Source organism: Trachypithecus francoisi, unplaced genomic scaffold, assembly GCF_009764315.1.
Source record: "Trachypithecus francoisi isolate TF-2019V2 unplaced genomic scaffold, Tfra_2.0 Lachesis_group5, whole genome shotgun sequence".
NCBI lineage: Eukaryota > Metazoa > Chordata > Mammalia > Primates > Cercopithecidae > Trachypithecus > Trachypithecus francoisi.
This window is the reverse complement of record NW_022681470.1, coordinates 139,101,425-139,128,162: the sequence shown is the minus strand read 5'-3', so window position 1 is coordinate 139,128,162 and position 26,738 is coordinate 139,101,425. Positions and strand designations below refer to the sequence as shown.

The 26,738-nt window shown below is 52.0% G+C and overlaps 1 protein-coding gene across 9 annotated transcripts in view; it reads left to right on the top strand.

Moving 5' to 3' along the window:
• The window catches only part of DNM2 (dynamin 2), a 112,499-nt gene that overhangs the window by 60,309 nt on the left and 25,452 nt on the right, over positions 1-26,738 (top strand). For 5 of the 9 annotated variants that reach the window (XR_004433996.1, XM_033197785.1, XM_033197782.1 and 2 more), the window contains exons 4-12: positions 1,003-1,206; positions 2,385-2,483; positions 6,149-6,309; positions 10,221-10,363; positions 16,772-16,907; positions 18,393-18,460; positions 19,082-19,220; positions 21,496-21,582; positions 26,024-26,094. Coding sequence is in view for 8 of the 9 variants with exons in the window: in XM_033197785.1 (XP_033053676.1) it covers positions 1,003-1,206; positions 2,385-2,483; positions 6,149-6,309; positions 10,221-10,363; positions 16,772-16,907; positions 18,393-18,460; positions 19,082-19,220; positions 21,496-21,582; positions 26,024-26,094 (1,108 nt within the window). In the remaining variant the exon portion in view is untranslated. Of the gene's footprint in view, positions 1-1,002; positions 1,207-2,384; positions 2,484-6,148; positions 6,310-10,220; positions 10,364-16,771; positions 16,908-18,392; positions 18,461-19,081; positions 19,221-20,392; positions 20,532-21,495; positions 21,583-26,023; positions 26,095-26,738 lie in introns of all 9 variants that reach the window. The other 4 variants (XM_033197784.1, XM_033197783.1, XM_033197781.1 and 1 more) reach the window with 1 other exon arrangement.

The following is a 26,738-nucleotide window of genomic DNA, read 5'->3' as shown; positions in this document are numbered from 1 at the left end:
GATTACAGGTGTGAGCCACCGCGCCCAGCCTATGCTTTTTTTTTTTTTTTTTTTTTTGTATGCCTCTCAGAATGATTCTTTATTCTTTTTTTTTTTTTTTTTTTTGAGACAGAGTTTCACACTGTTGGCCAAGCTGGAGGACAGTGGTGTGATCTTGGCTCACTTCTCCTGGGCTCAGGCGATCCTCCCGCCTTAGTCTCCTGAGTAGTTGGGACAACAGATGCACACCTTCGTGCCAGGCTAATTTTTTACATTTTTGGTAGAGGTAGGGTTTCGCCATCTTGCCCAGGCTGGTTTCGAACTTCTGAGCTCAAGCGATCTACCCATCCCAAAGTGCTGGGATTACAGGCATGAGCCACCGTGCCTGACCTCATCCATTTGTCTTTTGTTTTTGTTTTTTTGAGATCGTCTTGCTCTGTCGCACAGGCTAGAGTGCAATGGTACGATCTCAGCTCACTGGATCCTCCACCTTCTGGGTTCAAGTGATTCTCATGCCTCAGCCTCCCAAGTAGCTGGGAGTACAGGTGTGTGTTACCACGCCCGGCTAATTTTTGTGTATTTAGTACAGATGGGGTTTTGCCATGTTGGCCAGGCTGGTCTCGAACTCCTGGCCTCAAGTGATCAACCCACCTTGGCATCCCAAAGTGCTGGGATTACAGACATGACCCACCCCACCCAGCCTCATGTGTTTGTCCATGATGGTTCTTCGGTATTGACTGAATGGATGGGCTGAAATTTATTGAGTCCTTTAGATCTATTTCAGTCTGAACTATCCTCATTTAGAACTGTGTCATTGAAATGGAGTAGGTAGAGGGTATCTGTAGGATGGGATCCTAGGAGGGGAGTTACTGGATCCAAGGTGTGGTTCAGGTGGAGTGTCAGGCGGCATCCTCAGGTCTGAGCCCTGCGCAGGAACTTTGGTAGTCAGCTGGGTGGCTGCGGGCCTGTTTGTGCCTCCCCTCTCCTGGCTCTGAGTGCCTTTCCCTCTGGTTTCCCTCCCAGTGTTGAACTTGACCCTCATCGACCTCCCGGGTATCACCAAGGTGCCCGTGGGCGACCAGCCTCCAGACATCGAGTACCAGATCAAGGACATGATCCTACAGTTCATCAGCCGGGAGAGCAGCCTCATTCTGGCCGTCACGCCCGCCAACATGGACCTGGCCAATTCCGACGCCCTCAAGCTGGCCAAGGAAGTCGATCCCCAAGGTAACCCTGAGCCCAGGGCAGCAGTCCCCTCTTCCAGGTGCCTTGAGCATGGGACATGCCCAGCATCCTTGGTTTCAAGTCACTGGTGTTCTCTTCGATACATGGCCCCTTTAGGAAAAGGCCTCTTGGAACACGGCAGTGCTGGTGCGCATCCCCTGGGAAGTCACTGTGTGGCAATTGGACAGTCCTCCTTGGACATGGCAGTACCCTTGTTGCCAGGGTGGGAAGCTAGCCTAGGGCTGAAGGAAGGGTCCAGCACTCCATGGCCCAGATGCGACCTCAGGTCCCATCTAGCTGTTACTCTGCTCCCTGAGACACGGTCCCCTCTTAGTCAGAATGAGAACTTCAGTCCTTACCCGGACAGCTGATGTGAGGACTGTTAAACGTCTGGTCTTTGCATGGTGAGATCATCTATTTCCCTTTGAGTTGACGCCCCTGGGCCCCTCTAGTCAGATCACTCTACTGAACCCTTACTGCAGAATGTGAGCAGGAAGGGGCCCCAGGGAGGGCACAGCTGTGGCCCCCTTGATGCCCAAGTTGGCACCCACCAGAGATCTTCACTCTGGCTTCCATCTGTCCCCAGTGTCTCATGCACATGCCACACATAAAACACACACGGTTAGCACAGAGCCAGGCTGCAGCCCCCGTGGGAGCGGTTGACCTGCAGAGTTAAGGCTTTGCTAGGAGGACATCCTTGACTCTGGAATGACTTGTGGAGAGGTGGGATTGGACGGGATGGTTTCCAGAGTGGGATTTTAGCCATTCAGGAAAGAGGTGGCCGTGGAAACAGTCGCGTCAGGCTCAAATGTGACCTTGGGACTTTGCTGCCACTCGGAGAGTCCAGCATCAAAATCTGGCCCAGGAATCATGTTTCTGTGAGGTTTCCCCAAGCCTGCAGCAGCAGAGGTTGTCCTTAATAACACAAGTGACAATAAAGGCCAGCATTTGTTGAGTATTTGCCATGTGCCAGGTTCACCCTTATGACCTCCCTGTGAGATCAGGGCTGTGACCATCTTCATTCAACACCTGGGAAACTGGGGTCCAGGCCTGTGATGTTCTGGCTTTCCCAGGTGATGTGACCTGGAAGTTTCAGGGCCGAATGGACCCCAGGTGGCCTGCAGCTGCCGATGCTCTTTCCTGGTGGCAGCCTCTGACCTCTGACCTCTGGGCTCTTTCAGGCCTACGGACTATCGGTGTCATCACCAAGCTTGACCTGATGGACGAGGGCACCGATGCCAGGGACGTCTTGGAGAACAAGTTGCTCCCGTTGAGAAGAGGTGTGACTTTGCGGGGACTGGGGAAGCAGGAGGATGGGTGGCGTCCTTATCGTTACTGAAACCCTGGCACCTGTTCTCTGCCTGCTTGGAAGTCACTGCTTCTCCATTTCACCGTAACTCCTTTCTTTTCCCTTTGAGCATATGTATCTTTTTCGTCTGATTTGTATGCGTTCATTTTTCAAGTGCACAATTAACACCTGCTGGTTTCTGGAACATTAGAAAACAAATGTATAGAAAGAGGAAACTAAACTCACCCGCAGCCACACTTCCTCCAGACAGCCACTCGTGAATCTTCCGCAGCTCCCAGCTCCCCAGGGTTTATAACTGTAATTAATTTTTTAAATTACTTTCTATTATAACATTTCCTTTCCTTTTCCTTTTCCTTTTATTTTATTTTATTTTTTTTTGAGACGGAGTTTTTGCCTTGTCGCCCAGGCTGGAGTTCAGGGGTGCAATCTCAGCTCACTGCAACCTTCACCTCCTGAGTAGCTGGGATTACAGGCGCTCGCCACCACACCCAGCTAATTTTTGTGTTTTTAGTAGAGATGGGGTTTTGCCATGTTAGCCAAGCTGGTCTCAAACTCCTGACCTCATGTGATCCACCCACCTCAGCCTCCCAAAGTGCTGGGATTAAAGGCATGAGCCACTGTGCCCGGCCTTGTTTTGTGTTTTTTTAAAACCATTCCTGCCCTCTGGGATCTACTCTAAGCTGCGGGCATCTCCTGCCTTTCCCTTCATGCTTAGCCACAGTCACTTAAGACCATTTCTTTTACTCCTGGGTTTTCCACCGTGATGTCTGAGATAGATGTGGGGAAAAGTTCAGACCTTGGTCACCACCATCCCCCAGCACTGCTGAGACATTGAGTGGTGAGGCGACCCCGGATCCCAGGGGAATGTGGTCAGGGCTAAATTCAAAACCCTGTTTGGCTGTGAAGATCCGGGGCTGAGAAGCGAATCTGTGGCTGGCTGAGGTTTGGGGAGGATTTGCTGGTGCTAAAGAGGAAAGCAGACCCTACCCAACCCCACACTCTACTACAGCCACCCCGACCCAGCTGCTCTTGGACACTGTTAGGCCTCCACCTTGGATCCTAAGGGGCTTTGGGGTCTGTTGGTACTAGCTGGGCTGAGGATTTGGTGATATGGGCCTCTTCCCCTTCCTCCTGACTCACTGATGTCCACGGCTGCCCGTCTCTGCCTTCCTTCCTGTTTCCAAGAATGAAGGCGCTTCCACTCTCAGCTCACTTGTAGGCCTGCTCCTGATTTGTGACCTCAGGCTTCAGAAGCCCTCCCACTGGACCCTTTTTCCTGGTGTACTAATGACTCACAACTCCTGCTGCTTTACGGGAACCCAGGCTAGGTGTGGTGGCTCATGCCTGTAACCCCAGGACTTTGGAAAGCACAGTTGGGAGGATGGCTTGAGGCCCAGAGTTTGAGACCAGCCTGGGCAACACAGCAAGACCCCATCTCTCTCTTGAAAAATCATACAGGCTTGGCACAGTGGCTCATGTCTGTAATCCCAGCACTTTGGGAGACCAAGACAGGTGGATCACCTGAGGTCAGGAGTTTGAGACCAGCCTGACCAACATGATGAAACCCTGTCTCTATTAAAAATACAAAAAAGAATTAGCCGGGTGTGGTGGTGCACACCTGTAATCCCAGCTACTGGAGAGGCTGAGACATTGAACCTGGGAGGCGGAGGTTGTAGTGAGCTGAGATTGGGCCACTGTACTCCAGCCTGGGTGACAAAGTGAGACTCTGTCTCAAAAAAAAAAAAAAAAACATCCATGTGTGATGGTACATGTTCCTGTACTCCCGGCTACTCAGGAGGCTAAGTCGGGAGGATGGCTTGAGCCCAGGAGTTCAAAGCTGTAGTAAGCTATGATCGTGCCACTGCAATGCAGAATGGGCAACAGGGCGAGACTCCATCTCTTAAATAAGTAAATCAACCCAAATCCAAGCCAGAAGCTTTTTGCTGGCCCCTGCTGTTTCCTTCTTCGTGCTGTCACAAAGGTGATGGTGATTTTGGCTTCACAGGGATCTAGGTTCAGATCTTGGGTCTCCTGCTGTGACCTCACCTTGGCATGTCTCCATTTCCCTCCTCCCTCTTGGATCTGAGAGAGATCTGGAGAGGATGAAGAGCAGTCACATCTCACAAGACCTTACAGGATAGATGACAGGCACCTCTCCCCTTCTAAGAGAAAAGATGCACAACCCCACTGCAAAGAAAATGGAGCATAGGCCAGGCGCGGTGGCTCACGCTTGTAATTCCAGCACTTTAGGAGGCCATGGCTGGCAGATCATGAGGTCAGGAGTTCGAGACCAGCATGGCCAACATGGTGAAACCCCGTCTCTATTGAAAAAACAAAAATTAGCTGGGTGTGGTGACACACGCCTGTAATCCCAGCTACTCAGGAGGCAGAGGTTGCAGTGAGCTAAGATTGCACCACTGCACTCCAACCTGGGCAATGAGAGTAAAACTCTGTCTCAAAAAAAAAGAAAAAAAAACCAAAAACCTAGCCAGGAGTGGAATAATAGGCATTCCACTAGGATTCTTCGCAACAGCATGCATTTAATTATCCAGCTCTTCTCCCCCATACGTTGAAGTGTTAACTTTCAGTTCTACCTCCTTCTCGGTGTAGTTTTGGACTTTTCTTTTGGTTCCACTGATCTCTCTGGACATGAATACCCTGATGTACCCAACTGTTTAAAATATACTTGTTTGATAGTGGATTTTAGCTGTTCCCTGTTGCTCTTGTTTTTAAGATGTTATTTCTCTTTGTTCTTTTGAGACAATGCCTTGCTCTGTTTCCCAGGCTGGAGTGTAGTGGGGTGATTGCTGCAACCTCGAACTCCCAGGCTCAGGTGATCCTCCCGTCTCAGCCTCCCAGGTAGCTGGGACTATACACATGTGCTACCACGCCTCGCTAATTATTGTATATTTTTGTAGAGATGGGGTTTTGCCATGTTACCCAGGCTGGTCTCGAACTCTTGGGCTCAAGTGTTCCACCCACCTCAGCCTCCCGAAGTGTTGGAATTACAGGTGTGAGCCACCGCACCTGGCCTTGAGATTTTTTTTTTTTATTCAGAGTCTTGCTCTGTCGCCTAGGCTAGAGTACAGTTGCGTGATCTTGGCTCACTGCAACCTCCACCAGCTGGGTTCAAGCAATTCTCCTGCGTCAGCCTCCTGAGTACCTGGGGCTACAGTCATGCGCCACCATGCATGGCTAATTTTTTGTATTTTTAGTAGAGATGGGGTTTCACCATGCTGGCCAGGGTGGCCTCGAACTCCTTACCTCATGATCCACCCGCCTCGGCCTCCCAAAGTGATGGGATTACAAACTTGAGCCACCATGCCCGGCCGAGATTTTTTTCTTACCTATCTTTGAATCTCAGCTTGTAGATTTCATCTGCCCCAAAGCCTTTTTCTGTCCCTGCACACACAGGCTGGATGTGATCCCTCCTTCCTCCAAATACTTAACATTGCTCTTCACAGCTGCCATGGGCATTCGCATCCTCTGTGTTGTTTCCGAGTAACATGTTATGACATAGTCTGTGAGTGCCTTGTGGGACAGGATCCATCTCTATACTTGAATCTTGCCCATCCCTGTGCCAGGTCCACTTGGCTCACCTAGCTTTGCCCCTGCCCTGACTGCCTCTCCCCACAGGCTACATTGGCGTGGTGAACCGCAGCCAGAAGGATATTGAGGGCAAGAAGGACATCCGTGCAGCGCTGGCAGCTGAGAGGAAGTTCTTCCTCTCCCACCCGGCCTACCGGCACATGGCTGACCGCATGGGCACGCCACATCTGCAGAAGACGCTGAATCAGGTACTGCAAGGGTTTGCAGAGTAGTGTGCAGTGGCGTAGGCTGTGCACTGCACAATAGCTGCAGTCCTCACTGGCACTTGTTTCAGGCTAGAGCAGCAGTTGTTTTAGCAAAATAGGTTCAGTCCACATTTATTTGTGCTGTAATAAATGTGCTTGGCCAGGTTCAATGGCTCATGTCTGTAATCACAGCACTTTGGGAGGCCAAGGCAGGAGGATCACTTGAGCCTAGGAGTTCGAGACCAGTCTGGGCAACATATGGAGACCCTATCTCTGGGAAAAATAGAAAAAAAGAGCTAAGCATGATGGCATATGCCTGTAGTTCCAGGTACTCAGGAGGCTGAAGCAGGAGGATCACTTGAGCCTGGAAAATCAAGACTTCAGTGAGCTATGTTCGTGCCACTGCATTCCAGCCTGGACAACAGAGTGAGACCCTGTTTCAAAAAATTAAATAAATAAATAAAAGAAATGTACTTGATTCAGGGTCTGGTGAGAAGCAGATGTTCAGTGACTTGGTGCTGCTACTATTACAACCATCACTGTTATTATTACCAATATTTTAAATACCATTGTAATTACTCAGTCATTTACCCAGAAAATTGTATGCATTGTGTGGGATTGGTGACAGGGGGTTAATAACTTTTTTATTTATTATTATTATGGTTTTTTTGGGAGACTCCATCACCTAAGCTAGTCTCACTCCATCACCTAAGCTAGAGTGCTAGAGTGCAGTGGCATGATCTTGGCTCACTCCAACCTCCCCTTCCCAGGTTCAAGTGATTCTCCTGCCTCAGCCTCCTGAGTAGCTGGGATTACAGGCATGTGCCACCACACCTGGCTAATTTTTGTATTTTTAGTAGAGATGGAGTTTCACCATGTTGGCCAGGCTGGTCTCGAACTCCTGAGCTCAAGTGATCCACCTGCGTCAGCCTCCCGAAGTGCTGAGATTACAAGCATGAGCCACCATGCCTGGCCTATCGTTCTCTTCTTATAAGTAATATATTCACAGGGTGCATAAACAGAAATGGTATTAAAAGCTATACAATGGGCCAGTGCATGGTAGCAGGGGCAAGATGTTCCTCTGTGCTGTTTTCCAGCACATTCCAGGATGGCAGCAGGGCCTCAGCAGCACTCCAGGAGTCATCTTTTCACGCACATATGGGGGCACACAGTGTCCACACGAGAGCAGGTTCCTGTCCTTGTGGAAGGCATAATTCTAATGAGGGAGACTGACACTAAACAAACCACCAGATAAATGCACAATCAAGAATCCAGTAGGGGCGGGGGCCAGGAAAAGAGCCGCCCAAAGAAGGCAGCTCAGGAGAGCAAAGAGGGAAGTCAGTATCTAGAGGGAGGGGCCCACCAGGAGAGGAAGCTGGGGTCGGCCTGCAAACGGGAGTAGGGAGAGGAAGGGAAGTAAAACTTCACAGCTGGCTGGGTCCTCCTCAGAGCCAGCAGCAAAAAGCCCAGCTGGCGGCCAGGGAGCCTGGAGGGGGCTCAGCCTCCTTTCACGTGGGGTGCTTCCCAGAACAGCAGTGCCCTTTCCTCTCCATTTGCTCATGGCTTAAGTGCAGTAGTATCCTGTCAGAGACCAAGGGAAGGCCAGCGTAGCTCCCTGCCTTTCTAGGCAGCCCACACAGATGGGGGTCCATGGCCAGGGCTGCAGGGCAGGGATCCCTGGTCAAGGAGATCTTTGGGGTACCCCACTAGCTCCATGCCATAGATGTGAGGTTCCTTCATGCCTCTTTTCTAGTTCGCTACTTTTTATTTTATTTTTATTTTTTTGATGGTTTTTTTTTTTTTTTTTTGAGATAGAGCCTCACTGTGTTGCCCAGGCTGGAGTGCAGTGGCGTGATCTCAGCTCACTCCAACCTCTATCTCCCAGGTTCAAGTGATTCTCGTGCCTCAGGCTCCCAAGTAGCTGGGATTACAGGTGTGCGCCACCACACTTAACTAACTTTTGTATTTTTAGCAGACAGGGTTTCACCACATTGGCCAGGCTGGTCTCCATCTCCTGATCTCAGGTGATCCGCCCGCCTCAGCCTCCCAAAGTGCTGGGATTACAGGCGTGAGCCACTGTACCCAGCCCAGCCTTTTTTATTTCTCGACCCCCACCCCAAGATGGAGTCTCCCTCTCTCCCAGGCTGGAATGCAGTGGCGCAATCTCGGCTCACTGCAAGCTCTGCCTCCTGGGTTCACGCCATTCTCCTGCCTCCGCCTCCTAAATAGCTGGGACTATAGTCATCTGCCACCATGCCTGGCTAATTTTTTTTTTTTTTGTATTTTTAGTGGAGACGGGGTTTCACCGTGTTAGCCAGGATGGTCTCGATCTCCTGACCTCATGATCTGCCTGCCTTGGCCTCCCAAAGTGCTGAAATAACAGGCGTGAGCCACCGCCCCCGGCCCATACCCGGCCTTTTTGATGATTTTTCTCTGTTGTTCAGGCTTTTTGATGCATTTTACTCTGTTGTCCAGGCTGGATTGCAGTGACACAAACACGGCTCATTGCATCCTCAGCCTCCTGTACTCAAGCGATCCTTTTGCCTTAGCCTCCTGGGTAGCTGGGACTATAGGCGGGTGCTGCCACACTGAGCTAATTTTGAAAAGTTTTTTATTTTTTGTAGAGAGAAGGTCTCACCATATTGCCTGGGTTGATCTCAAACTCCTATCCTGGAGTGATCTGTCTCAGCCTCCCCAAGTGCTGGGATTACAGGCGCAAGCCACTGCACTCAGCCTTGATGAACACTTTCTAAATTCTTCTGTATTATAGGACAGATGGCAGAACTCTACTTTACACTTTTCAAGTATAGGCTGATTTTATGGCTTTGTTTTTCTTTTAATTTTTTTTTTTGAGACGGAGTCTTGCTCTGCCACCCAGGCTGGAGTGCAGTGGCCGGATCTCAGCTCACTGCAAGCTCCGCCTCCCGGGTTTACGCCATTCTCCTGCCTCAGCCTCCCGAGTAGCTGGGACTACAGGCGCCCGCCACCTCGCCCGGCTAGTGTTTTTGTATTTTTTTTAGTAGAGACGGGGTTTCACCGTGTTAGCCAGGATGGTCTCGATCTCCTGACCTCGTGATCCGCCCGTCTCGGCCTCCCAAAGTGCTGGGATTACAGGCTTGAGCCATCGCGCCCGGCCCCTTTTCTTTTAAATTTTTAAATTAAAAAAAAATTTTTTTTTTGAGAGAGAGTGTTGCTCTGTCACCCAGGCTAGATAGAGTGCCATGGTGTAATCTCGGCCCACTGCAACCTCCACCTCCCGAGTTCTTTCTCAGCCTCCCGAGTAGCTGAGACTACAGGTGCCCACCATCACACCTAGATAATTTTTGTATTTTTTGGTAGAAACGGATTTCATTGTGTTGGCCAGGCTGGTCTCAAACTCTTGATCTTAAGTGATGCTTCTGCCTCAGCCTCCCAGAGTGCTGGGATTACAGGTGTGTGCCACCGCGCTTGGCCCACATTTGTCTATTTTGAATCTTTCTTGCTTCTCTCTGTAGATGCAGATGCAGCCAGGGAGCTCATCTTAAGTGCGTTCTGCTCCTTTTCAGGGGAGATCTTTCCGTCTTAGTTTGTAGGGCCTGTCCCCGTGTGTGTTCATTGGCCCCCGCGTTCCGTGGTCTGGATGGACTGTCCTTGCAAGCATTTGCATGTCCCCAAGGCATTGATATACCCAGTGCCTGATGTCAGTCCCACGGGCTGTTTGTAGCCTGTTACACTCATGAGCAGCTCTGTACCGTCTCCTTTCCCAGACACGAGTGTGTCTGTGGCTTGATATATCTGTTGCTGTCTCAAGGCTGTGTGATGTGCTGGCCTCATAGTGGCACCCTGGTGTTGGCCCTTGGTGGGGGGAGTATGCCTGCCACCCCCTGGTCTCCTGCCCATGCCACCCTTTCTGATCTCTGACCACTCTCCTGCAGCAACTGACCAACCACATCCGGGAGTCGCTGCCAGCCCTGCGTAGCAAACTACAGAGCCAGCTACTGTCCCTGGAGAAGGAGGTGGAGGAGTACAAGAACTTCCGGCCCGACGACCCTACACGCAAAACCAAAGCCCTGCTGCAGTACGTACCCCGGCACCCGCCCCCACCACCAGCCTGGCTCCTACCTTCCATCAGCCACAGGGCCCCCTAGACTGGGCATCACTCATCACTTGTCCACTCATTCATTCAGCAGACACGTGCTGCAAGCCTTCTGTGTGCCAGGCTCCATCCTAAGCACGGCAGTCTCCCCAGTGGACGGGAGAGGTGTCCATCCCTGCCCCCTGGAGTGCTCAGAATGGGGGGAAGTGGGACGAATGGGACAAAAAATAAGAAAGAAAATGTATAGTGTATTAAATGTCAAATTATGAAAGTGGTGCTAGTGTGGGAGTCGTCGGGAACAGCCTCCTTTAGAAGGGGAGCGTTGGCTGGCCAGGTGCGGTGGCTCACGCCTGTAATCCCAGCACTTTGGGAGGCCAAGGTGGGCGGATCACCTGAGGTCAGGAGTTCGAGACCAGCCTGATCAACATGGTGAAACCCCATCTCTACTAAAATTGCAAAATTAGGCCAGGCACGGTGGCTCACGCCTGTAATCCCAGCACTTTGGGAGGCCGAGGTGGGCGGATCACAAGGTCAGGAGATCGAGACCATCCTGGCTAACATGGTGAAACCCCATCTCTACTAAAAAAAAATACAAAAAATTAGCCGAGCGTGGTGGTGGGTGTCTGTGGTCCCAGCTACTCGGGAGGCTGAGGCAGGAGAATAGCATGAACCCAGGAGGTGGAGCTTGCAGTGAGCCAAGATTGCGCCATTGCACTCCAGCCTGGGCATCAGAGCGAGACTCCGTCTCAAAAATAAATAAATAAAAAATAAATAAATAGGCCGGGCACGGTGGCTCACACGTGTAATCCCAGCACTTTGGGAGGCTGAGGCGGGCAGATCATGAGGTCAGGAGATCGAGACCATCCTGGCTAACACGGTGAAACCCTGTCTCTACTAAAAATACAAAAAAATTAGCCGGGCGTGGTGGTGGGCGCCTGTAGTCCCAGCTACTCAGGAGGCTGAGGCAGGAGAATGGCGTGAACCCGGGAGGCAGAGCTTGCGATGAGCCGAGATCGCGCCACTGCACTCCAGCCTGGGTGACAGAGCGAGACTCCGTCTCAAAAAATAAATAAATAAATAAAATTGCAAAATTAGCCAGGCATGGTGGTGCATGCTTGTAATCCTAGCTACTCAGGAGGCTGAGGCAGGAGAATTGCTTGAACCCGGGAGTGGAGGTTGCGATCAGCCGAGATCACGCCATTGCACTCCAGCCTGGGTGATAGGGCGAGGCTCCATCTCCAAAAAAAAAAGAGAAGGTGAGCGTTGGCCAGGCATGATGGCTCACGCCTGTAATCCCAGTGTTTTGGGAGGCTGAGGCGGGAGGATCACTTGAGGTCCGGAGTTCAAGACCAGCTTGGCCAACATGGTGAAACCCTGTCTCTTCTGAAAATACAAAGATTAGCCGGGCATGGTGGCATTCTCCTATAATCCCAGCTACTCAGGAGACTGAGGCAGGAGAATCACTTGAACCCAAGAGGCAGAGGTTTCAGTGAGCTGAGAACACATCACTGCACATCAGCCTGGGCGACAGAGTGAGCCTCTGTCTCAAAAAAAAAAAAAAAAAAAAAAAAAAAAAGAAGTTGAATGTCAGGCGAAGACCTGAAGCAGGTGAGGGAGGGAGCCGTGTGGGATGAAGCCGGGCCAGTGCAAAGGCCCTGGGGTCGGGCATGTCAGAGGAGGACCGTGTGGCTGGATGGAGTGAGTGAGGGGAGGGGAAGGAGGTGATGGAGCAGGCTGTGCAGGGCCTTGTGGGGCCTCAGGGAGGACACTGGCTTTTGCTGTGAGTGAGGTGGGAGCCATGGACGGTTCTGAGCGCAGGAGGGTCAGGGCTGACTCAGGTGCTCACAGGCTCCCCTGGCTGCAGTGGGAGAAGAGACATGGGAGAGAGGGTGGGAGTCAGACCTTGGGTTAGGTCCCTCTCCGGCTTGGGCTCTTAAGATCCACCCCATGACTTGGTTGGTGCAGCTGCCTAGCTGTGAGGTTTGGGAGCAGATGTGCCCCCACAATCCCAAATTCTCACTCAGGGACTCTTCTGCCTCTGACCTTTTGGCTTTGGGCCTATAAGGATCCCTGAGGCACTGGAACAGCTGGACCAGAGCAGGTGACAGGGACTCTGGGTAGCTCATACTGCAGACGGTACCATGAATGAGGCACTTCCCACAGGGACAGCAGGAGGACACTGCCTCCTCTGGCCATCACAACCCTGGCATCCCCTCACCCCCTCTGCCAGGCAGCAGTGCATGGTCGTGGCCTCAGGGCCCAGAGTCCTTTTATGCTCAGACATCCTTGACACAGCAGATAGTGGCCCTTTGCAGGCTTCAAGAGGAGATACATAGCCGAGCATGGTGGTACATTCCTGTAATTCTAGCTACTCGGGAAGCTGAGGCAGGAGAATCGCTTGAACCCGGGAGGTGGATGTTGCAGTGAGCCGAGATCATGCCACTGCACTCCAGCCTGGGTGACAGAGCAAGACTCAGTCTCAAAAAAAAAATAAAACCAAACCAAAACCACAAGATTCAGCCTACTGGACTGAAGGAAGTGTTGTTGTGGAGGATTCAGCCTGAGGGAGGACCTGGGCCCGCTGGGTGACCACAGGCAGGTGACCAGACCTCTCTGAGCCTCATTTTCTGCACCTCTAAAGTGAGGGTCATAGCAGCTGTCATCTCACATGGCCATGGGGATAAACTGGCAGATTACAAGGTGCCTGTAATCCCAGCACATGGGGATGCCAAGGCAGCAGGATTGCTTGAAGCCAGGAGTTTGAGACCAGCCTGAGCAACAAAGTGAGATCCTGTCCCTATGAAATTAAAAAAAAAAAAAAAAAAAAATTAGGCTGGGCACGATGGTTCACGCCTGTATTCCCAGCACTTTGAGAGGTCTAAGTGGGTGGATCACTTGAGGTCAGGAGTTCAAGACCACACTGACCAACATGGTAAAACCCTGTCTCTATGAAAAAAATAAAAAAATTAGCGAGGCGTGGTGGTGGGCGCCTGTAGTCCCAGCTACTTGGGAGGCAGGACGATCACTTGAACCTGGGAGGCAGAGGTTGCAGTGAGCCAAGATCACACCGCTGCGCTCCAGCCTGAGCAGACAGAGCAAGACTCCAGCTCAAAAATAAATAAGTAAATAAATACAGTTAAATGCTATTTGTTAAGCCTGTGGCAGGACTGGGCCAGGAAATGCCCATCACAAACAGTCCCTGTCCCCCGGGGCTTAGCACGTTCCCTGCCCGGGTAGTTTTGACATCACCATGGAGAAGTGCCACTGTTATCTGCGTCCCCTGTCAAGAGCTGGGCCTTCTCGATTTAGCATTTTATCTCAGGGTCCAAGGTCCTCATGCAGATATGGGCGATCTTTCTCCGATCGCGCTTTACAAGAGAACGGGAATTACGGTAATAGACATCCCCCAGCCCCTGAATTCTGCACTTGGCTTTTCTCTTCTTGTTAAAGCAAAGCCTGGAGCCTTCTGTCTCCACCTGGTGCAGCCCACAGACTGTTCGTGTATCCCAATGCCCATTGCGGACACCTAGGGGTTTGCTTGTTTTTTTTTTGCATTAACAGATGCCTGTAAGTTCATCTGTGACTGTACAGGCGAGGATTCCTGCAGGGCAGAGACCCCAGCAGAGGGGTTAAGGAACGTACGTACGTGTTTAAAATTGATTTTTTCATTTTATTTTATTTATATATTTGGTGGTTTTTTGTTGTTGTTGTTTTTTCCTGAGATGACGTCTCGCTGTGTCACCCAGGCTGAAGCTCAGTGGCATGATCTCAGCTCACTGCAACCTCCTGGGTTCAAGCAATTATCCTGTCTCAGCCTCCTGAGTAGCTGGGATTACAGTCACGCGCCACCATGCCCAGCGAATTTTTGTATTTTTAGTAGAGACGGGTTTTCCCATGTTGGCCAGGCTGGTTTCGAACTCCTGACCTCAGGTGATCTGCCCACTTCGGCCTCCCAAAGTGCTGGGATTGTAGGCATGAGCTCCCACGCCCGGCCCTCATGTATTTGTTTTTGAAACAGGGTCTTGCCTTGTTGCTCAGGCTAGAGTGCAGTGGTGCAATCCTGGCTCACCTCTTGGGCTCAGGTGATCCTCCCACCACAGTCTCCCAAGTAGCTGGGAATAATACAGGTATGCGCCACCATGCCTGGCTAATTTTTGTATTTTTGTAGAGACAAAGTCTCACTATGTTACTAAGAGCACATTCTGAGGTACAGGGGGGCAGGATTAAACCCGAATTCCATGGGGCACCGACTAGCCAGTCACAATTGTCTAGAATGCTCTGATTGTGCGGCAAGGGTTGGGCCCCTAAATCACCTCCAGGGCCCCCAGGAGGCTGGTGCCCAGGTGTGCTTTGTCCCCTGTGGCTGAGAGCAGGTTTCCAGAGTCTCCATCCTTGCCCAAACCCCTCCCCAGTCTGTTGTCTGTCATTAGTTGAGGGCTGTGCCTTTGCCAACCTTGGTCCTGGTTTGGTCCACAATTCAAATTCTCCATTCCAGGCCATGTGTGGTGGCTCACGCCTGTAATCCCAGCACTTTGGGAGGCCAGGACGGGCAGATCACTTGAGGTCAGGAGATTGAGACCAGCCTGGTCAACATGCCAAAACCCCATTTCTCCTAAAAACACAAAAATCAGCTGGGCGTGGTGGCAGGCACATGCAATCCCAGCTACTGGGGAGGCTGAGGCAGGAGAATCACTCCAACCCAGCAGGCGGAGGTTGCAGTGAGCCGAGATTGCACCACTGCACTCTAGCCTGGGCAATAGAGCGAGACTCCATCTCAAAAAAACGAAAACAAAAACAAATTCCCCATTCCAGGTGCAGCATTAATGTAGGCCTTCGTGTGTGTCCTGGAAGGAAATTAAATGTGTGCACCCTTTGCTTCATGTGAGGAAAGAGATTTTGGGAATCTGGGCGGCTTGTGCTTGCCTTTCCCACTTGGGGTATGAAGGGAGACCCCCCTTTCTTTGGCAACCCAGCCTTGGTGGCCCTGGCAGTGGTCACCATTGAGCAGCTCCCCTTTAGGGGCAAGTCTCCAGGTACTTCAGTAGATCATGAATTTCGGGGGTGAAACTGATGAGGGGAGACAGCCCAGTTCACTAGGGAGAGCAGGTAGAAATGCTTAGGAAAACCAAACGCGAACAAAATCGTCTTACTTTTTTACTATTCACGGTGCCAATAAGCAATGCTGAGAGACTCTTTTTAAGGGCCAGGCCCGATCTAAGCAATTTACGAAGAAAAGTTTTCTTTCTTTTTTTTTTTTCCTTTTTTTTTGAGACAGGGTTTCACTCTGTCTTGCCCAGGCTAGAGTGCGGTTGTACAATCTTGGCTCACTGCATCCTCCACCGCCCAGGTTCAAGCGGTTTCCCTACCTCAGCCTCCCAATTAAGCAGGACTAGAGGCATGCACCACCACACCCGGCTAATGTTTGTATTTTCAGTAGAGATGGGGTTTTGCCATGTTGTCCAGGCTGGTCTCAAACTCCTGGGCTTAGGTGATCTGCCTGCCTCAGCCTCCCAAAGTGCTGGTATTGTAGGCGTGAGCCACTGTGTCCAGCGTTTTTTTTGTTTGTTTGTTTTGTTTGTTTTTAATAAAATGAGGGCTCACTGTGTTGCCCAGGGTGGTCTCGAACTCCCAAACTAAAGCCCTCCTCTCACCTTCTCACCTCAGCATCCTAAAGTGCTAGTATTACAGGCGTGGGCCAACACACTCAGCCAAGAAAGCATTTTAACTTGTGTGAAACCAGGTGTCTTTGCAGAATCACCATTCATGGCAGCATTTTTTCTTTTTTTTCGGACACACAAAATAACAGTGCATTTTAGGATCAGTGACTTCTTGGAGGTAATGAGATCTAGAAACATCTTCAGTCCCCACGAAGGAGGTAGATGTTCTTACCCTCAATCCATTTTGGAGATGAGGAATCGGAGGCTTAGAGGGACAAAGTCCTGTCCAAGGCCTTACATCCCATCAGTGGGGTAGGACCAACCCCAGCAGGCTGGGAGGTGGCGGGAACCTGCAGAAATACCTGAATTGTGCGGAAGTGGCTACCTTTCCTTCCCAGCATCCTGCAAATCAAGTTGCATCCTGCACATCAGGGCAGAGGTGCTGAGCTTTGACTCCTGAATTCTCCTGTCTTCTGCAGAGTGGGAGGAATAAGTGGGCCTTCTTTGATTGAATGGGTGAATAATCGAAACAAGCTTAGCTTGAGCCTGACTCGTAGCCAGCATTTGCCATTGGGAGCTCTTGAATTTGGTTTATTTGTTTTAACATAGACAGAAGACATTTTGCTGCTGAAAAATGGTGAAAGAACAGTAAACCTTGGCTTGACTTGGAACATCATTCCAGAGCAGTGTGGAAACCTCTGCTTTGATGCTTGCTTTTTCCTTTTCCTCATAGGATGGTCCAGCAGTTTGGGGTGGATTTTGAGAAGAGGATCGAGGGCTCAGGAGATCAGGTGGACACACTGGAGCTCTCCGGGGGCGCCCGAATCAATCGCATCTTCCACGAGCGGTTCCCTTTTGAGCTGGTGAAGGTAGAGCCCCAGGGGCTGGGCCCTCCTGTCTCTGGTCAGGCACCCTCCTGCTGGCCTCCAGCCAGGCCTCCTCCCAGGCAATTAGGTCTCACGCTCCTACCTCTAGGCCTGAACCTGTGGTGGGCAGGGTGTGGCCTGGATGAGATGTCCCCATGGCCTTCCTTTCCCGACACTAAGCTTTGAGGTTTTGGGTAGAACAATATGAAAACCCCTGTGTCTTTCCTCTGACAAAAGCCAATGTACATTCTTTGCAAAATACATAGAAAATACAGATACATTTACATGAGAAGATGACCCTAGCGTGTCATTGAAGAATGGAAGGAAATAGGCATTGGAGCCAGCATGTGCAGTATAGCACTTAGCTGATATACACAACATCCTTATGTATGAAACTGAACACGGATGTCTACAGTGTTTCTGTGTATTTGCAAGGATGTTTGCAAAAATGTCAGCCCTGGGTGCTAAGATTTAGGACTTCTTTTTCCTCTTTTTTTTTTTTTTGTGATTTGCTTGAAGTTTTATACTGTTTACAATAAGCACATAGCATTTTTAAATTTTTTTTATTTAAAAAAAAACAGTAGTTTTTTAAAATCAGAGGAGCAAGAGCAAATGTAGTGGCTCACGCCTGTAATCTGTGGGATGCCAAGGGGGGCTGATCACTTGAGCCCAGGAGTTCAAGACCAACCTGGGCAACATGGTGAAACCTCATCTCTACTAAAAATACAAAAATTATCCAGGTGTGGTGGCATGTGCCTATAGTCCCAGCTTCTTGGGAGGCTAAGGTAGGAGAATCACTTGAGCCCAGGAGGCAGAGGATGCAGCAGTGAGCCAAGGTCGCACCACCACACTCCAGCCTCAGTGACAGAGCCAGACCCTATCTCAAAAAAAAAAAAAAGAAAGAAAAAGAAAAAATCAGGTGTGGTAGTGCATACTGATAGTCTGAAAAATCTAAGTTCACATGAATTTATATTCCCACCAATATAATGAGAGTGTTGGTTTCATGTCATGCTTTCCGAAACTGGATCTTAATTAGTTTGTTTGTTTTTACTTTTTTTGAGACAAGGTCTTGCTCTTCCACCCAGGCTGGAGTGCAGTGGTACAATCACAGCTCACTGTAGCGCCAACCTCCTGGGCTCGGATGATCCTCCCACCTCAGCCTCCCAAGTAGCTGGGACTATAGATGTGCACCAACCCACCTGGCCAATTTTTGTATTTTTAGTAGAGGTGGGGTCTCACTATGTTGCCCAGGCTGGTCTCAAACTCCTGGGCTCAAGCCATCTGCCTGCCTTGGCCTCCCAAAGTGCTGAGATTATAGGTGTCAGCCACTGTATCTGGCCGGTTTTCAATTTTTTTGTAAAATTTTGACGAGTTAAATATTCCGCCTTGTGAATACAGCCGCACGTGGGAGAGAATGTTCCCCAGATGCACGCCTGCCATGGGGGTGCCCCAGGTACCTCCATGCATGTGCTTGATTTCTCTTCTCAGATGGAGTTTGATGAGAAGGACTTACGACGGGAGATCAGCTACGCCATTAAGAACATCCATGGAGTCAGGCAAGTTCCATGAGGAGAGTCACCACTGTCCCTTCCTCTCCACGGTGCCACCCCCCAGCTAATTGGGTCGCCCAAACCTCTGAGCCCCTAATCGTTAGGCCTTAAGAGGGCTCTTGGATGGTTTTCAGTAGCTGCGAGCCCCTCCCTGTGGGTCTCCAAGGGCACATGAGGGTGGATGTGTCTCAGTCCTGCGTCTGTCGCAGGTTTCAGGGCTGTCTGTGGCTCCTGATGAAACAGGGCTTGGTTCCTGCCCAGTCGGTTGGTGTAAACCTCATGCTAAACTAAGAAAGCTCACTGCAGATGTGCCTGGGGAGGGGCGGGGCGGCACTGAATCAGGGCTTTGGGAAGCCAGCATGAGTCCCCATCACGGGTTCCTTGTGAGCCTCTTGGGTCCCCTCCTTATTCTAACAAAGGTAGTCGCTGCAGGTGTCTGCCCTTCCATCGCCGTGGGGTCCTCGGGTCACCCTGAGGGTTTCCGGGCAGTGGACTCAGGCGTCCAGCCCCACACATGACGCAACCTTTGTTCCTTGTTGGGGACCCGGCCAGGGCTGATGAAATTGCTGACCATGCTTTGTTTCTCTCTGACTTATCTCCCCTGCCCCCGGGTCTGGATGGTTTCAGGACTGGGCTTTTCACCCCGGACTTGGCATTCGAGGCCATTGTGAAAAAGCAGGTCGTCAAGCTGAAAGAGCCCTGTCTGAAATGTGTCGACCTGGTTATCCAGGAGCTAATCAATACAGTTAGGCAGTGTACCAGTAAGGTATTGCTCCCTCGGCAGGGTGACTCCTGACCTTGTGGAAACGGGGGTACGGGGGTTTGGTATCAGGCTCCCAGCGCCTCATCGGCCCCCACTGGTGCCTTTTCTCCCCATATCGCTTCGTGTCCGTGAACTTGGCCTCTCCCCAGAGGCTGGGACAGGAGCATGTCGGCCTGGGCCCAACAGGGGAGTGCCAGGCCTTCTGGACTGGCCAGATAGATGCACAGTTGTCCCTGGGACCCTGATACCAAGCCTAGCATGTATCTGATGAAATTGGGGTTTCACTGGGCTGTTGCTTTGCTGCCTCCTGGGAAGCAGAGAGGGACCCCCCGCGTCAACTGCTGGAGGCTGAGCTCCTTGAAGTTCCCTGGCTGTCACCCCTTCTTGACCAATGCCCGGCATTCTCAGACTTCCCTGAAGCCACCGACTTCTCTGTCCCTCAGCTCCGGGAAAGGCCTGAATGCCAGCGACATAATGAGAGCCAGCTGGGCTCCTAAGTGCCCCTGCCACACCCTGCACCCCATGCTGTCCCCCAGGGGCAGCCCATTTTTGGATCCACTCAGTCACAGTGCCTCTATGCACCCTCGATGAGCCACTGCCTCCATTCGGCAGGACACGCCGGGCTCCCCCAACCCGCTCCAACGCCGCGGGCCTGGTTCCCAGGGCAGCACGCTTTGGCCAAGCAGCTGAAATGCCTCCCAGTGGGCAGTCTGTGCTTGCGCGACCACAGTGTCCCCAGCGCTCCGGGTTGCCAGGGAATTTCTGCTTGAGCCCCTCTGTTCTCAGTCTGGAAAAGCCCACATTTGCTGCTTAAGCTTCTTCGATTAGAAAAGGGAGGGGGAAAACAGCCCAAACAGGTTGGAAAATGCTCATCCTAGAGCCAGGTGTCATGGACATGAACGTTAGAGGCCTCCGCACACCTTGGCTGGCTGTCTATGCAATGACAACCCCCCGAGGCCCTTCTGTAACTACACCCCAGACCGAGCCCACACCCCCAAACCCCAGATCTCTTTGATCCGAAGCAGCTTCCGGGGCAAATGCGGGCGCAGGCTCCCCTGTGCATGGACTAATCAGATGACTCGTTTCTTCTCTTCTCTCTGTCTCCTGTCCTGCGTGTGTGGCCTGCACTGTCCCTGGGTGTCTTTCTGCCTCGTCCTGCCCTCCGCATGACCCAGGACGGGGCTCTTCACCCCCGACATGGCCTTTGAAGCCATTGTGAAAAAACAGATTGTAAAACTCAAAGAGCCGAGTTTGAAGTGTGTTGATCTCGTGGTCTCAGAGCTGGCCACGGTCATTAAAAAGTGTGCCGAGAAGGTAACAGGTTTCATTCTCACCTCCGCATTTATCCCCTTCCTCCCCCTCCATGTGTTAGTCTCAACCCGAGCATCTGGAAAATTCAGCCTCGGCAGGAACCCCCTTCCCCGTACCAGTTGTCACTTTGAGATGTCGCCATGTTGCATTGGCAGATGGAATGGGGGCAGTGGCATCACACACGCATTGTGGCTGCCCATGGGGGCGGTCAGCCTTTGATGGTGTCAAACGCATCGCATTTACTAAGCAGTGCCCTTTCCTGGAACCCCTAGAGAAAGGGGTTTCCCAGCCAGCACCAAAACAGCAAAACACAGGAAACATATCGTCAGTGTAGCCCTGCGTGTTCTCATGGTCTAGGCCACCTGAGAGTAACCTTTCCATTTTCCCCAACTCATGGGCTTGACCCAGACTGCAGAAGATGGCACTCCCCTGTGCATGAGGTCTGGTTAAGTTGGTGCTGCAGAGGAAGCCCGGGGAGGTGGGTGCATTTGGGGAGTGGGTGCCACAGATACAGCGATCAGGAGTGGTTCTCTGCAAGGAGTTCCCACCGAGGCTGATGGCCCAGATGCCCCCCTTACCATTCTAGAACAGAAGCTACTACTCACTCATGCTGGCGAGGCCCTTCAGGGTTCCTGCTCTCACCCGGTGCTGGGCAGGAGGGGGGGTGCCCTGAAGCCCTGGGTGGCAAACATGCCCCAGCTTTTCTGCTTTCATGCCGCCTCCTGCCTCCTGGCCGCTGGCTGGAAAAGCAGCTCTGCTCTCTTGCTCTCTCCGGTCCACAGCGCCCCCACTCTTCTGCTCTTAGCTCCCAGCTGGACTCACTGGGGGCCAGGAGCAAGGTGTGGGCTCGGTGGGCCCCCTCATATCTCATTCCCCACCCCCCTCCACATTTTTTACCTGTGTGGTTCGTGTTGCTTCCCGTGCCACGAGGACCCCGCCAACGCAGCCACTCTGCTTGTTCCCCCAGCTCAGTTCCTACCCCCGGTTGCGAGAGGAGACAGAGCGAATCGTCACCACTTACATCCGGGAACGGGAGGGGAGAACCAAGGACCAGGTACTGGCCTTTCGTCTTCTTTATTGGGTATCATTTACATGCAGTAAATGTCAAGTGTACTGTTCTGTGCGTGCTGACAGCTGCATATGGCAAAGTAACCCTCACCTCAATCAAGATATGGAGCGGTTCTATCACCTCTTAAAATCCCTGTCCCTATGCCTCTTTGTAGTCAACCCCTCAAAAACCCACAGGCCAGGCTGGGTGTAGTAACTCACGCCTATAATCCAGCACTTAGGGAGGCTCAGGCAGGAGGATTGCTTGAGCCCAGGAGTTCGAGACCAACCTGGGCAACATAGCAAGACCTTGTCTCTACAAAAACATAAAAAAATTAGCCAGGCCTGGTGGCACATGCCTGTGGTCCCAGCTCCTTGGGAGGCTGAGGTGGGAGGATCCCTTGAGCCCACAAGATCAAGGCTTCAGTAAGTTATGGTCATGCCATTGCTCTCCAGCCTGGGAGAAAGAGCAAGACCCTGTCTCTTAAAAAAAGCAGCAGCAAAGGAAATCCCCAGGCCCTGGCCACCACCAGTCCGCTCCCTATCCTATAGTCTTTCCAGTGGACTCCCACAGTGTGAGGCCCATTGGCTCTTGACTCCCTTCCTGCCTCCCTTCTTCCCTCCCTCCCTCCCCTCGGCGTCGTGCATTTGGGAGCCAAGCCTGTTGTTTGTTGTATCTGCAGTTTGCTGCCTTGATCACTAAGCAGTCTTCCAGGGAATAGGTGGAGCACAGCATGGGCCTTCACATGCCTGCTGGAGGGTGTTTGGGATGCTTTTTGTGGTGTGTGTGTGTGTGTGTGTGTGTTGTGTGTGTGTTTTGAGACAGAGTTTGCTCTGTCGTCCAGGCTAGGGTACAGTGGCACGATCTCGACTCACTGCCACCTCCACTTCCCAGGTTCAAGGAATTCTCATGCCTCAGCCTTCCAAGTAGCCAGGACTACAGACATATGCCACTACACCCACCTAATTTTTGTATTTTTACTGGAGACAGATTTTCACCATGTTGGCCACGCTGGTCTTGAACTCCTGACCTCAGGCAATCTGCCCGCCTCAGCCTCCCAAAGTGCTGGGATTATAGGCATGAGCCACCACACCCAGCCTACTTTTTCTGTTTCAGCATTTAACACTTTCTTGCAAAGGCTTGCAAGCACACACCCAAAGTGTCTGCCTCCCCCTGCAGCTGAGACTGTCACCCACTAAGCACTGGGCCATCCCTACACTCTTCTGCAGCCTCAGCCTCCCAAGTAGCTGGGATTACAGGAGTGCGCCATCACGCTTGGGTAATTTTTGTATTTTTAGTAGAGATGGGATTTTGCCATGTTGGCCAGGCTGGTCTTGAACTCCCGACCTCAAGTGATCCACCTGCCTCGGCCCCCGCAAAGTGCTAGGATGATAGGTGTGAGCCACCGCTTCCGGATCTGTTTTGAGTCACTTTCTCTCAGTTGTTCTCTGTGTTCTTTTTACAACTGTTTGTTGAAACTGGAGCTTAATTAAGCCCTTGCTTGTTATGTCACTTTGTTTAAAATGGTCCTTCTCTACTTGCCATTGATGGGGATGAAATCGGCTCATTGATCCTGCAGAGAGGCGCCCAGTTTTGATTTGGCCAATTGCTCCCTCAGGGCACCGGTGCGCCTATGCCTCTAGCTGCTGTAGCTTGGAAATTGTATCAAAAGTCTGGAAGAGTCTGATTCTTTTTGTTGTTACTGTTAGTGAGAATGCTGCTGGCCCTTCCACAGCCCCTGGTGCTCACCTGCCATGCTCCCGGGCCGGATCTGAGAGCGCTAGGTTGAGGAGACTCAGGCCTTATTAAACCAGCCACGCTTGCTCCCACAGACGGAGCACCCTGGCATTTTCCAGCAGGCCGACAAGTCTGGGTGCCTTGCCCTGCTTTATTCTCGGAAACTTGAAGGTGCTGTGAGGGGAAGTGACTGGCCCAGGGCCAGGGGAGTCCAGTGAGGAGCATCCGAGCCCCTCCTCCCCAGCAGCCTGGCCTGTTGTGAATGGGAGCCAAGCCAGTGAGCTGCCTGGATCCATGGTTGCCATAGACCAACTTCATCCTGGGCAGAGGACAAGAAACATGAGGGAGGGAGAGTTTCAGCAAGTGCAGTGGACTCGCAAGCCCTGCTCTTTACCTGAGACTTTACCTCTCTAGCTTAAATGTGTGTGTGTGCATGTGTGCACACACGTGTGTGTTTTATTTTAGTGTTCATAGTTGGCCATATTAGCTTCGCAGTTTTTTTTTTTTTTTTGAGACGGAGTCTCGCTGTGTCGCCCAGGCTGGAGTGCAATGGCGCGATCTCGGCTCACTGCAAGCTCCGCCTCCCGGGTTCCCACCATTCTCCCACCTCAGCCTCCTGCTGGGACTACAGGCGCCCGCCACCTCGCCCGGCTAGTTTTTTTGTATTTTTAGTAGAGACGGGGTTTCACCGTGTTAGCCAGGAGGGTCTCGATCTCCTGACCTCGTGATCCGCCCGCCTCGGCCTCCCAAAGTGCTGGGATTACAGGCTTGAGCCACCGCGCCTTGCCAGCTTCGCAGTTTTAATGCAGCACTTTGAACATGCCAGGCGCTAAAGACTTTACAGGGCAGGCACGGTGACTCACGCCTGTAATCCTAGCACTTTGGGAGGCCAAGGTGGGCGGATTGCCTGAGCTCAGGAGTTCGAGACCAACCTGGTCAACAGGGTGAAAACCTGTCTCTACTAAAATACAAAAAATTAGCCGGGTGGTGCAGTGTGTGCCTGTAGTCCCAGGTACTCGGGAGGCTGAGGCAGGAGAATTGCTTGAACCCAGGAGGCGGAGGTTGCAGTGAGCCAAGATTGCGCCATGGCACTCCAGCCTGGGTGACACAGCAAGACTCTGTCTCCGAAAAAGAAAAAGAGATTTTATAAGGCAGTGGCTTGCAGTGGCTCACACCTGTAATCCCAGCACTTTGGGAGGCCGAGGCAGGAGGATCACTTGAGCCTAGGAGTTCAAGACCAGTCTGGGCAACATAGTGAGACCCTGCCTCTACAAAAAAAAAAAAAAGGAAAATCAGCCAGGTGTAGTGGCCCGTGCCTGCGGCCCCAGCATCTTGGGAGGCCGAGGCAGGGGCGTTGCTTCAGCCCAGGTGTTTGAGGCCATGATTGTTCTACTGCACTCCAGCCTGGGAGACAGAGTAAGTTCTTTTCTCAAAAAAAAACAAACAAACAAACCAGGCGCAGTGGCTCACGCTTGTAATCCCAGCACTTTAAGAGGCCAAGGTGGGCGGATCATGAGGTCAGGAGTTCGAGACCAGCCTGGCCAAGTCAGTGAAACCTGTCTCTACTAAAATACAAAAAATTAGCCGGGTGGTGCAGTGTGTGCCTGTAGTCCCAGGTACTCGGGAGGCTGAGGCAGGAGAATTGCTTGAACCCAGGAGGCGGAGGTTGCAGTGAGCCAAGATTGCGCCATGGCACTCCAGCCTGGGTGACACAGCAAGACTCTGTCTCCGAAAAAGAAAAAGAGATTTTATAAGGCAGTGGCTTGCAGTGGCTCACACCTGTAATCCCAGCACTTTGGGAGGCCGAGGCAGGAGGATCACTTGAGCCTAGGAGTTCAAGACCAGTCTGGGCAACATAGTGAGACCCTGCCTCTACAAAAAAAAAAAAAAAGGAAAATCAGCCAGGTGTAGTGGCCCGTGCCTGCGGCCCCAGCATCTTGGGAGGCCGAGGCAGGGGCGTTGCTTCAGCCCAGGTGTTTGAGGCCATGATTGTTCTACTGCACTCCAGCCTGGGAGACAGAGTAAGTTCTTTTCTCAAAAAAAAACAAACAAACAAACCAGGCGCAGTGGCTCACGCTTGTAATCCCAGCACTTTAAGAGGCCAAGGTGGGCGGATCATGAGGTCAGGAGTTCGAGACCAGCCTGGCCAAGTCAGTGAAACCCTGTCTCTACTAAAAATGCATCAATGAGCTGGGCGTGATGGCAGGCACCTGTAATCCCAGTCACTTGGGAGGCTGAGGCAGGAGAATCGCTTGAACCCAGGAGGCAGAGGTTGCAGTGAGCCCAGATCGTGCCACTGCACACCAGCTTGGGTGACAGAGTGAGTCTCGAAGAAAAAAAAAAACAAAAAACTGCCCATTATTAAACCCTTGGCAGTTGGGCCTCCTGTCACCCCATTCCACAGGTCAGTAACGTGAGACCCAGGGTCACATGGCCAGTTAGTGGCTCAATCAGGACTCCAGACCTTGGGGACAGTGACCCTGCCTATGACTGGCCCATTGGACTGCCTGTTGTCCTGCCTGTGCTCTATTGTCCCAGGCTTTCTTGCCTGTGAGGGTGTGGGGAGTGCGACGCCAGCCCCCGTTCTCCTGTCTGGGAAGCCTCCTGGTCCGCACGCCTTCCCTGCTGGCAAGACCAGGAAATGCTCCTGTCGCCACCGCCACTTACCAGGCTTGGCCCTATACTCACAGTGACCCCCACTTTCCCCCAGATTCTTCTGCTGATCGACATTGAACAATCCTACATCAACACGAACCACGAGGACTTCATCGGGTTTGCCAAGTAGGTACTTTTGGAGACAGTGGCTGGTCGGGCGGCACCAGTCCTTACTCTCAGATCCAAGGAGGTGATCGAGTTGGGATTCTCTTGAGAGGGCGGGGGTCAGACAGTCTCTACTGGGGGTCCTGGGGTGAAGGCAGAGCCACCTGAGAATATCTGGACACTCTCCTGGGCTGATAGTGGTCCACTGTCCCAAACCAACGCGCCTTCTGTGGGGCATCCCTGTGGTTCGTTTAGGGAGAGGGCAGTGCTCTGGTCAGACCTGCAGGGAGAGGGCGAAGCCAGCCAGCTGCTGCACCCCCTCTCCCACAGGACTTGTCAGAGCCTTTAGCGACCAGTGGGCAGCTTTTCCCAGACTCTGCCCCTTCATGGACAGCGTCGCTGCTCTTTGGGAAGTGCTGCCTGGTGTCTCCCTCGCTTGAAGGCGTACAGTGTAGATTTAAACCAGAACTTTCCGTGGCACCTAGATGAGGGCCCAGACTGGGGAGCTCTGATTTCAGCAGGATGTCGCTATCCGTGCTAGTGGTCTTCGGCATCACCCGCCGATTCCTTCAGTCCCTCGGCGCGCCTGGGCCTCACTCAGATTGTTGGGGAGGCTCACGCAGGCCTTCCTGCCTGAGGTAGGCTGGATGGTGCCGCTGGTATGC